The following is a 14574-nucleotide window of genomic DNA, read 5'->3' on the forward strand; positions in this document are numbered from 1 at the left end:
AACGTACCTTATGATCTGCTTGACGGCGGCGAGATGCTCCGTCGTTGGGGCCTCCATGAAGCGGCTGACATAGCCCACGGCATAGGCTATGTCCGGGCGCGTGTGCACAAGGTAGCGCAGCGCGCCCACGATGCTCCTGTATGCCGTCTCGTCCGTGGGAGGCGCCGTGCTCACCTTGCTGAGCTTGAGACGCGCCTCCATGGGAGTCTGGCTGGGGTTGCACCCGACCAGGCCGGCCCTGTCGATGATCTTGCCCGCGTATGCAGCTTGGTTGAGGGAGATGCCGTTCGCCGTTTGCTTTACCTCGATGCCGAGGTAGAAACTCAGCAATCCCAAGTCGCTCATTCTGAAAAGTTTCTGCATCTCCACCTTGAACTTACTGATCTCATCGCCGTCGTTTCCCGTGATGATGAGGTCGTCGACGTAGACGCCGACGAGCAGGCGCGTTGCTCCGTTGCCCTGTCCGTAGACGGCGTGCTCCGCCGGACTCCTGGTGAAACCGAGCCCGAGCAGGCACTTGTCAAGCTTCTCGTTCCAGGCCCGCGGCGCCTGCCGCAGTCCGTACAACACCTTGTCGAGGCGGAGCACCTTGTGCTCCTCGCCGGCGACGATGTAGCCCGGTGGCTGTGACACGTACACTTCCTCCTTCAGTTCGCCGTTGAGGAAGGCGCTCTTGACGTCCATGTGATGAACTTGCCACCCCTCGTGTGCTGCGAGAGCGACCAGCAAGCGGACGGACTCGAGGCGCGCCACGGGAGCGAACACCTCCTCGAAGTCGATCCCCTGCTTTTGGACGAACCCCTTTGCCACTAGCCGGGCCTTGTGCTTCTGGATGACGCCGCTCGCGTCGCGCTTGGCCTTGTACACCCACTTCAGGCTGATCGGCTTGTAGCCGGCAGGGAGATCAACCAGCCGCCAGGTCTTGTTGGTGACGATCGACTCCATTTCCTCATCCATCGCGCAACGCCACGTTCCCTCCTCCTCTGCTTCAGCAAAGGTTTTGGGCTCGTCGATCTCGCCGAGGTAGAGCTCGTCGTCATGGGCCAGCAACACGTAGTCCTCGTAGAGCTTGTTCGGTTGAACGATGCCGTCGCGTGCGCGCGTCCTCATCGGGTGCAGCTGGCGCCGCGGATTGTTGACATGGTCACCCTCGTCGTCGCGTGGCTCGTCTGCCTCCGGCTCAGCGACGCGGTCCGTCCCTGCCGCACGCAGTGGACTAGGGACGCCTTCCCATTGTGCGGTCCGAGCTGCGCTCACGGGCGCAGCTGAGGAGGGCTCGCTCCTCCCGCCTTCGTTGCCCGCGCCGGGTTCGCCAGGGTGCGCGTCACCGTGTAGGAGTAGGTGTCCACCGTGAACTCCACGGCCGCCGGTGTTGCCTCGTTCGCCTTCCAGTCCCACCGCGCGCCCTCATCGAACACGACATCGCGGGAGACATGCACGCGGTTGCGGGCCAGATCAAAGACGCGGTATGCCACCGTCCCAGGCTCATAGCCCAGGAGCACCATGGGCGTGCTCTGGTCGTCCAGCTTCGCTGCGTGTGGCTTCACCACTTTGACGTGTGCCACACACCCGAAGACACGCAGATGGCCCACGTCCGGCTTGTGCCCGTGCCAGGCCTCGTACGGCATTCTGCCGTCGACGCTCTTCGTCGGGGACCTGTTGAGCAGGTACACGGCGGTGGTCACCGCCTCGCCCCAAAAACGTGCGGGCACGTCCTTGGCTTTCATCAGGCTCCTTGTGGCGGTGACGATCGTTTGGTTCCGCCGCTCCACCACACCATTTTGCTACGTGAGTACGGCGCCGTGAGCTGCCGCCCCACGCCCTCTTCGGCACAGTAGGTGGTGAAGGTGGCGGAGGTGAACTCTCCCCCGTGATCCGTGCGGAGCAGATGCAGCTTGCGCCCGGTCTCTACCTCGACGCCGGCCTTGAAGTGCTTGATCGCCGCAGCAGCCTCGTCCTTGGTTGTGAGAAGCGTGAGCCACATATAGCGGCTCAGGTCGTCGACGAGGAGGAGGAAGTAGCGCTTCCCTCCTGCTGTGGCGGGGTGATCGGGCCGCAAAGATCACCATGGACAAGGTCGAGCAGGCCCTGAGCTCGCCCTGTCGCAGCCCGTGGGAACGGGGCCCTCCTTTGCTTCCCGGCGAGGCAGCTATCGCAAAGCTGCTGTACGTGTTCGATCGGTGGCAGTCCCCGCACCATGTCGTGGCGCGAGAGCTTGCGGAGCGCGTCGAAGTTGAGATGCCCGAATCGTTCGTGCCACCTCCACGCGGCTTCTCCGGCGTGCGCGGCGAGGCACACCGGCTGTGCTACGTCGAGTGTGACGACGTACAGGCAATTGCGCGCGCGCTCCACCCTGATGAGGAGCCGCCGCTGCTGATCGCGCAGGCGCTGCACTCCGTGCTTGATGAGGATCTAGCAGCCGTTTTCAGCGAGCTGGCCGAGGCTGATGATGTTGCTGTGGAGGCGAGGGATGAAGTAGACATCAGTTAGGGCGCAGTGCTCACCATTGCGACACGCGAAGAGGATTGTGCCGCGCCCCTGGATCTCCACCACCGAGCGGTCGCCGGACTTGACCGTGCCGGTGATGCCGTTGTTGAGCTCAGCGAAGACTCCTCTCACGCCCGTCATGTGGTTGCTGGCCCACATATCGAGGAACCAGACGTCGTCGGCGTGAGCCTCCCTGGTGAGGAACACCTGTTCCTCGGCCAGGGTGACATGTGTGTGTGCGTCCTTCGCGCGCGGGACGCCGCGTGCTGGCTCCTGGAGCGGTCCCGCCGGCCGCGTCGTGGCCATCAGGAGCGCGGGCTCCTGCTCGTGCAAGGTGCACGACCTCGCCAGCAGGAGTCCTGCCTCGTCGTCATCGATCCTGGCCAGGTTGGCCCGTGGCTGTAGTTGGGGTTGTGCTACCGGCGGCTGCGGCGCCGGCTGGCCTTGCCCCTTCTGCTCGCGGCGAGGCTCCTTACAGTCCCTGGAGAAGTGCCCGTGCTTATTGCAATTGTAGCACTTTACCTTGGACATGTCGTGCCCCCGTCGCTGGCCGCCACCACTAGCTTGCGGCTTGCCACTATGTTGCCCGCCGCCACCAGCGGCGCCGTTGGAGCCCGAGCCCTGCCCTTGCTCCCATTGGTTCTTGCGCGTGTACCACTCCTCCTCCGTGAGCAGGAGCTGTGCGGCGTGGATCTTCTGCTCGGTGCCGTAGCGTTCCTCAGCCGACCGGAGTCGGCTGACAAGCTCTTCCACCGTCAGCGTCCTCAGATCGAGGAGGGTCTCGATGGCACAGGCAATCTGCGTGTACCTGGCCGGGACGACGCGCAGAAATTTCTGCACCACGCGTACTTCCTCCACGTTGTCGCCCAGCGACCTGAGGTTGTTGACGAGGCCCGTGAGCCGCATGGCGAACGCGTCCAGCGTTTCGCCGTCCTTAAAGTTGACTTGCTCGAATTCCGTCCGGAGGCGCTGCGCCTTGGCCTCCCGAACGCGCGTCACTCCCATGCGCATGGTGCGCACAGCCTCCCACGCCTCGTACGCTGAGTTCTTCACGGCGAGGACGCCGTGCATCTCCGGGGGCACCGCCCGGATCAGCGCGGCGAGGGCAGCCATGTCTTCGCGGTCTGTGACCACGCCCTCGCCGAGCATGGCCTCCCAGAGTCCTTGCGCGTGAAGATTGATCTGCATCACAAGGGCCCACTCGATGTAATTGGTGGGAGTCAGGGTGGGGTAGACGATCGCGCCGCTGTGTCCGGTGCCTTCCCGGATCACGCGCTCGTGGACGATCACCTCCCCCGCGTTCCTCCTAACATGGCTGCGTCCGCGGCTACGCCCCCGCGTCTCCGTGCGCTGCTGGGGCGTCGCCTCCCCGTCGCGAGCCATGGAAGCGCCGTCCGGCGTGTCGTTGCCGGCGCGCTCACCGCTGCCCGCCATGGTCCCTCGTCGATGATGGCTCTGATGCCAATTGTCAGCCGATCGCTCGCTCGTTTCCTCCCTTTCTCTCTCGCTCTGATGAACAAGAATAGACACTCGAGGTTTTGCGCAGCGAATGCCTTGCTGCTTTTCTCGCTTTCTCGTTCTCTTATTCAGTTGGATCGAAACGGGGCCGGCCGATGCGCACGCCACTACCCGCACAGATCGAACGTGCCATCCCACTCTCGCGGACGGGGCGCGCTCACCGTGGCCACCTCCTGAACTAGTCGCACTCAGGCACGCACAAGTCGCGGCCTCATGCCTTATTTCTTACGGAAAGAAAAACGAACCGGGGAAACCGATCCGAGCTAACTAACAATTCAGGGTTTATCTGACAAATTAGAACCTGGGAATGATCGTTTTGGTACGATAATGTCCATGATACGGTAGGCCACAAGTACCCATAGGCATCCCGTCATTATGGCTGCATTCATATAATACAAAGTTCCACTGCCTAGCTCCATCCTTTTGAGCTTAATGCCTCCTGTTGTCGTGAATAGCAATTGGTCATCCGATCTGCTTTCCCGGCTAAACGCCGTGCATATATATATACCCGGAAAACATGGCAAGGATGACTAGTAAACCATATGCATATATGGAAAACATGAGAAAATGAACACACGGAAGGAAACATAGACACACATAGTAATAAGTACCATGTGTTAAATATGACTGTATGATGGGACTTTGAACAAAATGAGTCATGGGGTAACAGCAAGAAGCAATCATCTAGACCCCATGTCTTAACAGACTGCATAGAGCGGTGGAAGTTAACTGAGATAAACACATCTAGACCCGCTACCCGTTATGAAGATATACGAACATCAAACAATCATAGCAAATAGCAAGACAACACCAAGAGTTAAAGCACATCCATTGGAGTTTTAATTAGACACCTTGCAGGCAGGCGTTCATATTTGGAGTCTTTATATTATCTTTGTCTTGTGAATCGATCTTTTGGCTTGACTCGATCTAAGACTCGGCATTACCCAGTGCATCAATCATTGGCTCAAGGAGATGGTACTAGAGAAAGAGGCATCAAAGAATACCATCCAAGCTGGTGATGGTAAGGTGAAGTGAGGTGATCGATGCAAATCTTTGATTAACAACATAGTAACAAAACACTAAGGTGTTGGTCAGGTTCTACCTTAATAACCATGGTAACCCATGTAATCAAAGGGACCACAGTTGAGAACGTATCTGAGGTGTCCTATGGACGTGTCCTACACTTATCTTATCCAAAGTACCCTTTTAAAGTCATAACAATGCTTGTTGTTTAGCTCGTAATCTCACACACACACGTATGAGGTTCTGTTCGAACCTTCACCCTAGTCTATTTCAATAGTATTAGTACAACCATTTCCATTTCATGTCTCGCTGTGTTGCTAACCATTATTGCAGCATCCCCAAAATCCGGCAAACAAGAAGCTTGCGATAAGCTTGATGTTCGTTATGTCACCATTTATTTTACAAGATTTCTTCAACCTGGCTGGTTCATGCATTATTCACAAAGAATTTTTCCACCACCTACTTCAATATTTTTGCTTTCGAGGCAAAGTCCTGCTGGGACTATTCTTCTATACCTTGTCTGATGGGTATTCACCACGAATACTCATCAACAACAACTCTCTGCTGCTCCCCTATGAGGTGTGGGTAGTCCACCCTCTAGACTACGGAGTTTTTTGTTTGTTTGTTTGTTTCCGTGTTGTTCTGGTTGCGTTGAGTTGTACCGTTGGTTGCAAAGGCTTCATTAATTTAAAGCCAGGCGCCAACCTCTTCTCTAAAAAAGTTGTACATCAAAATCAATGTATGTGCTTCAATGCTTTGATCACATGAGCTACCCTACATGATTGCAGTCACCTATGTATTATCTTTGAAGTGTATCTTTCGATATGTGATGAATAACTACTTTATGGTGTTGCTATCATGGTTGCATGGATTGTTTATAGACTCTCCAATCTATTAGCCTAGTTGATGAAAGAATAGTATAGGGTGTGGTGTCACGAAGCTCAAGCCTGGGCCGTACCACCACTGTTGATTCATCCACAATGAGCAGGTCACCAGGGAGAAGGTCAATGGATCCATTGTGAACGTTGGCTTCTGTCCCCTTGGAGCCCCCATCATCAAGTGCGGCCTCGGAAGCCGGGTCATGAGCTGATAAATGCTCTGCAATAGTTGTCTTCTCCCCTGCGCATTTGGAACCCATGGAGGTGTAGTTGCAGCTTTGACCGGTGCTGGTTGTCTGCCCTTGTTCGGGAACATCTTCAGCGGTGGGCTTCATGAGCATATCAAAAGTGACTACGGTATTTCTCACTTCACCAACAAACAAAGGAAAAACTTACTAGCTTTTCATGGTATCGCTTTGATGCCCGGTGCGGCCGCAGTCTTCGCCGCAACCAGCTTGGAGTAAATAGCTGGAATATTTGTCTTGGAAACGACTGGATTCACTCGTGTCCGCAACCAGCCTGAACTGGCCATCTCATCGCTCTTTCGGCTTCACCGGACCGTTTCGGTCATTGCTTGTGGCGGCGCTTGGTGTTCATATTCATCCGAGTCCATCAACTCATGGGTTCTTACAGGGCCATCATAAGGTCCCCCCATGTGCACTCTCTCAGAGGTCTCATCATGGATCTCTGGTGCCAGAACGGGGTTGTCTGCCGTATGGGTGATACGTCCTAGGCCTATCCATAATTTTTGCTTGTTTCATGCTACAATAATATCATTTTGACATAATTTTGGCACCATTTTTTTAGTATATTCTGGACTAACTTATTAATTTAGTGCCAAATGCTAGTTGTTTTCTTTTGTTTCTAGACTTTCCAAGAAAATTAAATTTACGAAGCTTCCAGGGACCACCAGAGCCAGCTAGAGGGCACCCCTATGGGCCCCACGCGGCCAGGGGTGGCTGCGTGGTGAGGGCGCCCGGGCCCTACAGGGGTCGCATCTACCGCCTCTTGGCTCTGACGTCTCAATATTGACACGAAAACTCTAAAATAATGACTAGGTTTTTTTCCGCTGCTACATATCTCTGTTTCATCGAGATCCAATGTGGGGGCATTTTTCGGTACTTTGCCGGAGGGGGAATTCCTCGGTGGCCATCTATGGTAACCTTGCGGCCGCCATGTTCGTCCATAAGTAGTTTCCTTTGGGCTATGGGTCCATAGTAGTAGCTAGACATCAATATCGCCCTTATTCTTCAATAGAATGTTCACGTGAGCATCCCTACATGATTGTGATCCATGTGATGTAAACTTTATGGATTGTTTGTTGAGGTGTGGTGAGTGGTCAATTTGTAATCAGATTTATATATGTTTTTTTATGGATTCATATGATTTTTTTGTGCATAATTTATGGACATATATGCTCTCCAATGTATTAGTCTTGCACTAACCATGTCTAGATGAATGACCTCCAAAAGAGTGTTGTGTATGTTAGTTAGGTCCAATCTTGCAAGTAAGCTACCACAATGACAGACTAATAGATTGGAGAGCATATATGTCTATAAATTATTCACCTAAACATAGCTAGTGCAAGCATAACATGCTTTTTTATTAAGGTAGATAAGAATATTTAGATGAATTATCTTGAATCTATACTCCGTTAATATACTTTCTTGTTATCTACCTTGATTAGTTACTTTTTATTAGTTGTTATTTCACTTTTATGCTTTCCAAAAAGCAAAAAAAAAACAAAAATGATTCTTTCACATCAAGTAGTTACTGTTGCTTTAGCCATGAAATTATGTTTTCTTCTGCTCAAAATGCACAAGCTAGTGGCTCCTCTAACATAGATCTTAATGGCCATGTTAGGTAGGAACCTAGTCCACCTATTAAAGATGATGACACTTTTGATACGCGGTATTTTACATGGAAAATAAAAATGTATTCCATGGGACACGGAAATAGCATTGGAAGCGATGGTATATTAAGACTTTTCCAATTGTTCATGAGTTAAACTTTTACCCGGGGGGGATTCTAGAAAATACTAGAAGTTATAGTGATGCTATTTCTATTGGTTAGGAAACTTGAGAGGAAATTTGTACATTTGCATCCCTATGTACAAAGAATGTTTCTAGAATTACCTCGAATTGATGATCCAAGAGTTAAGATATTAGTGGTCATGACTTTAATGAATGAATTTGAGCCACTGATAAAAGAATGCATAGAGTATTCTCCTATTATATGATGAATTTTGAATATCCTCTCATATAGGAAATTTTAAATGATAAATATACAATGAGTATGACGAAATATCTAAACTACAGAGTTTGAAAACAATTCTACAAGGAAAGTCCCTCCAGTTTTGTTAATTAAGAATATCTTTGAACATATTTATGATAAACTTCATTATATTATAAGACGGGTAGAATCTTGATTCACATAATTTGTTTACTCACTGTGTTTGTAAGCAAACTGAAGATGATAATTATGTTATATGAGGGGTTGTCAGAAGATGAACCGCCTACTGACCTTGTTGAATTTGTGGGGATAAGCATTACAAAAATATAATCCTTCATAAAGTGCCAAATATAGTATTTACCATGCTAACTTTGAAAATATGTGAGTTGTCACTACTAGGAAAAAGGCTATAGATGGAAATGACACTAATGGCGCACCAGACAAGTGGTGCGTCATTAGTATATACTAATGGCGCACCACCCTCTGATGCGCCATTAGTGTTGAAACTACTAATGGCGCACCCTAACCACGGTGCGCCATTAGTACCAAATTTTTTTTTGAACTAGTGCGCCTGTCCAAACATACTAATGGCGCATCCAGACACAGTGCGCCATTACTAGTTGTAACTAGTAATGGCGCACCATCCAGGAGGTGCGCCACTAATGTTATTTTTTTTATTATTGCTTTTATTCCTTTTTTTGCAAAACTACTAATGGCGCACTGTTCCACCGTGCGCCATTACTAGTTAACTAGTAATGGCGCACCAGTAAGAGATGCGCCATTGCTATCTATACGTATGGCGCACCCCTACCAGTGCGCCATTGCTATCACCCCTTATCCCCTCCCTCTTGTCACGTTCTCTCCCCCTCACCTTCCTCCTGACACACCCACCCACCTCCCTCGACTTTGATTTAGATCGGGAACCCCCGGCCGCCCGCCTCTTCCTCTCCCTCCTGACCACGGCGAGCTCCCTTCCCCCTCCCTCACACCAGATCCAGGGCATGGAGCCGTGGTGAGCTCCTTCCCCAACCCTCCTCACCGGATCCAGAGGAGAGCAGGTGACCACGTCCTCCGGCGACGGTGTTGCTCCGGGGTGTGGAGGCCGCCGAGCTGCAGGAGGAGGAGCTCCCTGCCACCCCAAGGCCCCAGATCCAGCCGCCACGGACAAGGAGCCCGCGGCCATGGCGACCTAGCAGGCACCACAGGAGGAGGCCGGCCATGGCGACACCGGATCTGGCATCTCCGGGGTCCTCTACAAGTGGGTCAACTACGGCCGCGGGTGGCGGCCCCGCTGGTTCGCGCTCAGCAACGGCATGCTCTCCTACTACAAGATCCACGGGCCCGACCGCATCGACCTCTCCCGCGACACCGACCGCGGCGCCAAGGTCATCGGCGAGGACTCGCTCCGCCGCCTCGCGCGCCCCTCCTCCGCCTCCGCCCCCCACTCCAACGGCCACGGCCACCACCAGACGCCCCGCAAGCCCCTCGGCGAAATCCACCTCAAGGTCAGTCGCCCGCTCGATGCTTCGATTCGCTCCTCTGATCCGCAGATCCATTTCCCTCTGTCTCTGACGCTGAAACGGGTGGTTGACGTGCAGGTGTCGACCGTCAGAGAGAGCAGATCGGACGACAGGAGGTTCTCCATCTTCTCGGGGACCAAGAGGCTGCACCTGCGGGCCGAGACGAGGGAGGACAGGGCCGCGTGGCTCGAGGCGCTCCGTGCCACCAAGGAGATGTTCCCGAGGATGTCCACCAGCGAGATGGTCGGGCCGGGGGACACTGCGGCGGCCGCGGCGGTCTCCACCGAGCGCCTGAAGAAGCGCCTGCAGCAGGAAGGGGTCAGCGATGCTGCCATTGCTGACAGCGAGAGGATCGTGCGGGAGGAGTTCGAGGCGCTGCACAAGCATCTTGTGCTTCTCAAGCAGAAGCAGACGCTACTCCTTGACATGCTCCGCCACCTAGAGGTATTCATATCTATCTGACCCTGCTTCGAACAGAACTTGATCCTGCATGGGAGTAGGAAATTTTGAGTCCACTGCATGGTGTGATATTGTGCCATTCTCTACATGGTTTAATTAATGAAGAAACAAGTACAGAGCTACTGACGTACGCTGGTGAATTTCTGACTTACGCTGGTGAATAACTCCACACACATATACCATCTAAAATAGCTGTAACTCTAGAATGTCAGACAAAATTGTGGTGGTTTGGTTCAATATGAGCATTGCTGATTGGTTAGCCGAAGTGTAAGCAAACTATATACATGCATGAGCGGATGGACATCATATTTACTAGGGCTGTCTTTGGTTCACGGGATAGCTTTGAGTGGCCATGGGTATCCCAAATGGTTAGAGATAGCCATCTATGCTTTTGGTTCGAGGGACGAGGGGTGGATAGGTTGACCATTCAATCAGCATGGACCGTTTGATAACTGTTTGATACGTGATAACCACTTTTTTAGTTGTAAATTAGTAACTTGTAGTTCCGTTAGCAACAGTTTTGGAGATCAGTCTAGATCTTCTCCCTCTCTCCCTTTCCATTCATGATTTCTTCATTTGCTGTTCTTAGATACCAACTTTCCGAGGTCTTGAATGCACATATTGGATTTCTCTTTTATGGAGTCCTCGGTGTTCCTTGCAAACTCTCTTTGGATTATATCATGAATGTCGATTCAATATTTGATTTACTTTTGTCGACAACTTAAATTACCATTCCTCTTTTTTCAGAAGGAAGTGGTAGCGAGTCTGATGATTACAATGAACCACAAGATCCTGTTGAAGAGGAGACTGACGATGAAGAGAACATATATTTTGATACAACTGATTTCCTTTCATCTAGTTCTTTTAAAAGCAGTGGATCTGATTTCCAAAGATCTGAAGCTGGTTCAGATGATGAGGACGACTACCCGATGGATGGAATTGATCCTTCTATGAACTCTGTTGGAATTAATTATCCATATGTGAGAAGGCGTAAGAAGCTACCAGATCTAGTTGAGAAAGAGAAGGGTGTTAGTTTGTGGTCAATGATCAAGGACAACATAGGAAAGGATCTTACCAAAGTCTGTCTGCCTGTTTACTTCAATGAACCTCTTTCATCATTACAAAAATGTTTCGAGGATCTTGAGTATTCCTACCTTATTGATCGTGCATATGAATGGGGCAAAAGGGTATGTCTTCTTCCTCATTATTCTCAGCATGTGACGGGAAGTGCGTGACTTTCCCTTTCATACTACTCCCTCCGTTCCAAAATAGATGACCCAACTTTGTACTAAAGTTAGTACAAAGCTGAGTCATCTATTTTTGAACGGAGGGAGTAGAACTTAAGTAGTTTAACCTGAAACATAAGTAGCTTAGAGGTGGTTTTGTTCGATTTTGCACCGTGTCCTCTACTCCTCTTCAGGTTGTTCTTGTTATCTCCTGCTTTGCAGTTGTAGTATATATCCAATCTTAGTTTTGGTTTGTACCAAAGAGGATATCAATGTACTTATGTGATTACTCCTGTTTGTGTCCTACATATTACACCTTTATGCAATGTCTTCCGTTTTACTCTAAACTCATTCGAGTGCATTCTAAATCCGCCTCTAACACTTCTTGGTGTCATTATGTTAAACCTGTTCTCTACCATTTTGTTTCTTTGCAAAGATGTCAGAACTTTTCTGTGTGCATGTTATCTGTAGTAGTGGCAATAACTAACTTGTGATTGGACATGTTTATTTGCTTATTTCTATCATGAGATGAACCACATTTATGCATCTTACATCTCTATGTTGAATACTCAGGGGGATAGTGTGATGAGGATTCTAAGCGTTGCAGCATTTGTTGTTTCTAGTTATGCCTCTACGGATGGAAGGAGTTGTAAGCCCTTCAACCCTCTTCTTGGGGAGACCTATGAAGCAGATTATCCAAATAAAGGTCTTTGTTTTTTCTCAGAAAAGGTATTTTTATGAACCTTTAGAAATCCAGTAATATGAAGAACATGTTCTTACTGTTGGTTAGCATAGTCCACTGTTCATTCTCCTAACTTATTTCTTACATTCTGATAGTGAGTTTATGTAACGTAACACCTTAAACTTCTCCATGAACTAGTTTGAATACTGCTTTCAGAACAGCCCGCTGCAATACTGCTGCAGTGCCCCATGTAGTCGTTACTTCGGATTTTCTACTCTGTACATGTTGAATCATCAAATAGCCTTTCTTTTGTAGACTAACAGATATTTGAGGCCACTACAGATTTTCTTGAAGTTTAGTTTATTTGCTTCTGCATGTTGGTTTATATAAAAATATTCAATACCACTTGCCAGGTTAGTCATCATCCAATGGTTGTTGCATGCCACTGTGAGGGAAATGGCTGGAGGTTTTGGGCAGATAGCAACCTAAAGAGCAAGTTCTGGGGTCGCTCCATTCAACTTGATCCTGTTGGTGTGTTAACACTGGAGTTTGATGATGGTGAAGTTTTCCAGTGGAGCAAGGTATTATTACCTAGTTATCAAGAAATGGTTAACTCTGTGAAATGATTGACTCTGTGAAATGATTAACTGAAAATATGCTATCACGGGTGACCACTTCCATTTACAATCTCATATTGGGTAAACTGTACTGTGATCACTATGGTACTATGCGCATTCAAGGTAATCGCGAATATTCATGTAAGCTGAAGTTCAAGGAGCAGTCAATTATTGATCGCAACCCTCATCAGGTATTTAATAAATTGCCTGTATACTAGATGTATTTTGTATGCTTGTTCTTCTGATTTCTCCTTTTATTTCCTAACTTTGCAGTTTGTTTGTCACTAAGATGATGCTTTTCCATGCATATTAGTTAAAGCAAGTGATGCATCTGTGCCTTTTGGCAAGACATATTTTTAGCAGTTTATATATATTCATTTGAAAGCATAATGGGTTCACCTTTTAACAATGTGTATCGATTTCCTTTGAAAAATAGTTGGTGTTTAATGTGATGTTTCTCAAAGTTTTGGCACCCAGGAATTTTAGAATCTAACTTGAAAATGATACAAGTCTTGAGCCTTATGCTATTATTTTGAAAAAAAGGCAATATTGCGCACAAATAAAATAAATAGTATTTTGGCTCAGAAATCAACTACTGAATTCAAAGGACCATTTTGACCCTATTGTGCTCCGAAATCAACTATTGAATTCAAAGGACCATTTTGGCCCTATAGTGCTCTGAATAGTTTGATCATATTCCAACTTCAGCCTTTTGGGCAGTGAAGCCTCATACAGAGGGTGGGCTTTTATCTAGAAATAGGCTGAAATGTTACTTGTACCACCTGAATAAAACAGTGAGAATTGAAAGCATAAAGCTCATTGACTCCCAATCCAGAAATGTTCCATCCTACCAGCCAAATGTAGACATGATAACTTCAGCCAATCTTCATTAGTTACGAATGGTTTCATTAGATAATAATGAGTAAGTGAAGAAGTTGAATGGAAATAGTCGATATTTGCATTGTGGCTGTTGGATTAATCAGCCTATGTAGTATGTACAGATGCTTAGAAGGTGATCCGAAGTTTAGTTGGTTGTCGAAGAAGAATAAATTCATAAATCAAATGTGCAAAATTAGTCCAGTCATCTCAGTTTCAGGTTCATAGAGAAGATACTGATTTCTATATATGATTTAGCCAATTGAAATTCACACTGCACTGTGCCTGTCTCACTGAAGTTGTTAGTTACTTGGTCTGAAAAAATGACAGTATTGACATGTTATAAATAGTTTGTTTGTGTTTCTGTTTATTTTGTTACATTTTGCAGGGATAAAGTGAAGAAAAAGAAGAAAAGATTACTAGAAGATTAGCTTTAGGTTTTTTTTATTTCCTTGCAATTTTCCTTTTATTGGAAACTTGTAAAGACATTGTAATATTCTTACTATAATAAAAATTGGAGACTAATATGATGAATTGTATTCGGAGATTAATATGATGAATTGTATTCAAAGACTAATCTTCTATTGTATTCGATGAATCTGTTGTTGATGTGTGCTGTCTATATTTTGTCAAATTATACATTTTGTAACCTGTGCAAAAAAACAGAAAATAAAAAATAAAAAAACCTAATATTCATACTAATGGCGCATCACATGACAGTGCGCCATTAGTATGACAAAGCATACTAATGGCGCATCACTGGACAGTGCGCCATTAGTATGCCGCTGTTACTAATGGCGCATCTCGTGGTCGTGCGCCATTAGTATGCCAAAGCACCTGGGTATACATGGCCCCTGGGAGGCATACTAATGGCGCACCGTGGCCTATACTAATGGCGCACCAGTGGTGCGCCATTAGTATACCAGATACTAATGGCGCACCACTGATGCGCCATTAGTAAAAATTACTAATGGCGTGCTGTTAATGGCGCACCACAGATGCGCCATTAATGGCCATATTAGGTGCGCCATTAGTAGGGGTTTTTCTAGTAGTGTG

General features: G+C 48.5%; 2 protein-coding genes across 2 annotated transcripts; both read left to right on the forward strand.

The window, feature by feature from the left end:
* The first annotated feature begins 6559 nt into the window (after positions 1-6559).
* Positions 6560-11352, forward strand: LOC119334019 (oxysterol-binding protein-related protein 1C-like). The gene is made up of 5 exons (XM_037606695.1): positions 6560-6619; positions 9335-9643; positions 9737-10102; positions 10707-10722; positions 10865-11352. Exons 1-5 carry the CDS (start codon positions 6560-6562, stop codon positions 11350-11352), a joined length of 1239 nt encoding a protein of 412 aa, XP_037462592.1.
* Positions 11353-11909: 557 nt separating this feature from the next.
* LOC119334260 (oxysterol-binding protein-related protein 1B-like) lies at positions 11910-13500 on the forward strand. The gene is made up of 3 exons (XM_037606862.1): positions 11910-12072; positions 12439-12606; positions 12693-13500. The coding sequence occupies exons 1-3, from the start codon at positions 11929-11931 to the stop codon at positions 12858-12860; spliced, it is 480 nt and encodes a 159-aa protein (XP_037462759.1). The 5' UTR covers positions 11910-11928; the 3' UTR covers positions 12861-13500.
* The last annotated feature ends 1074 nt before the right edge of the window (positions 13501-14574 follow it).

The sequence above is a fragment of the Triticum dicoccoides genome, chromosome 7A (genome assembly GCF_002162155.2).
Source record: "Triticum dicoccoides isolate Atlit2015 ecotype Zavitan chromosome 7A, WEW_v2.0, whole genome shotgun sequence".
Classification (NCBI taxonomy): Eukaryota; Viridiplantae; Streptophyta; class Magnoliopsida; order Poales; family Poaceae; genus Triticum; species Triticum dicoccoides.

Excerpts from the sequence above, each read along its gene's own strand:
- LOC119334019 (XM_037606695.1), top strand. The coding sequence starts at position 6,560 with ATGTGCACTCTCTCAGAGGTCTCATCATGGATCTCTGGTGCCAGAACG. Across the intron at positions 6,620-9,334 it reads CCAGAACGGGGTTGTCTGCC|GCACCACAGGAGGAGGCCGG; the intron begins GTATGGGTGATA and ends GCGACCTAGCAG. Across the intron at positions 9,644-9,736 it reads TCGGCGAAATCCACCTCAAG|GTGTCGACCGTCAGAGAGAG; the intron begins GTCAGTCGCCCG and ends GTTGACGTGCAG.
- LOC119334260 (XM_037606862.1), top strand. The coding sequence starts at position 11,929 with ATGAGGATTCTAAGCGTTGCAGCATTTGTTGTTTCTAGTTATGCCTCT. Across the intron at positions 12,073-12,438 it reads TTTGTTTTTTCTCAGAAAAG|GTTAGTCATCATCCAATGGT; the intron begins GTATTTTTATGA and ends ACCACTTGCCAG. Across the intron at positions 12,607-12,692 it reads AAGTTTTCCAGTGGAGCAAG|GTGACCACTTCCATTTACAA; the intron begins GTATTATTACCT and ends ATGCTATCACGG.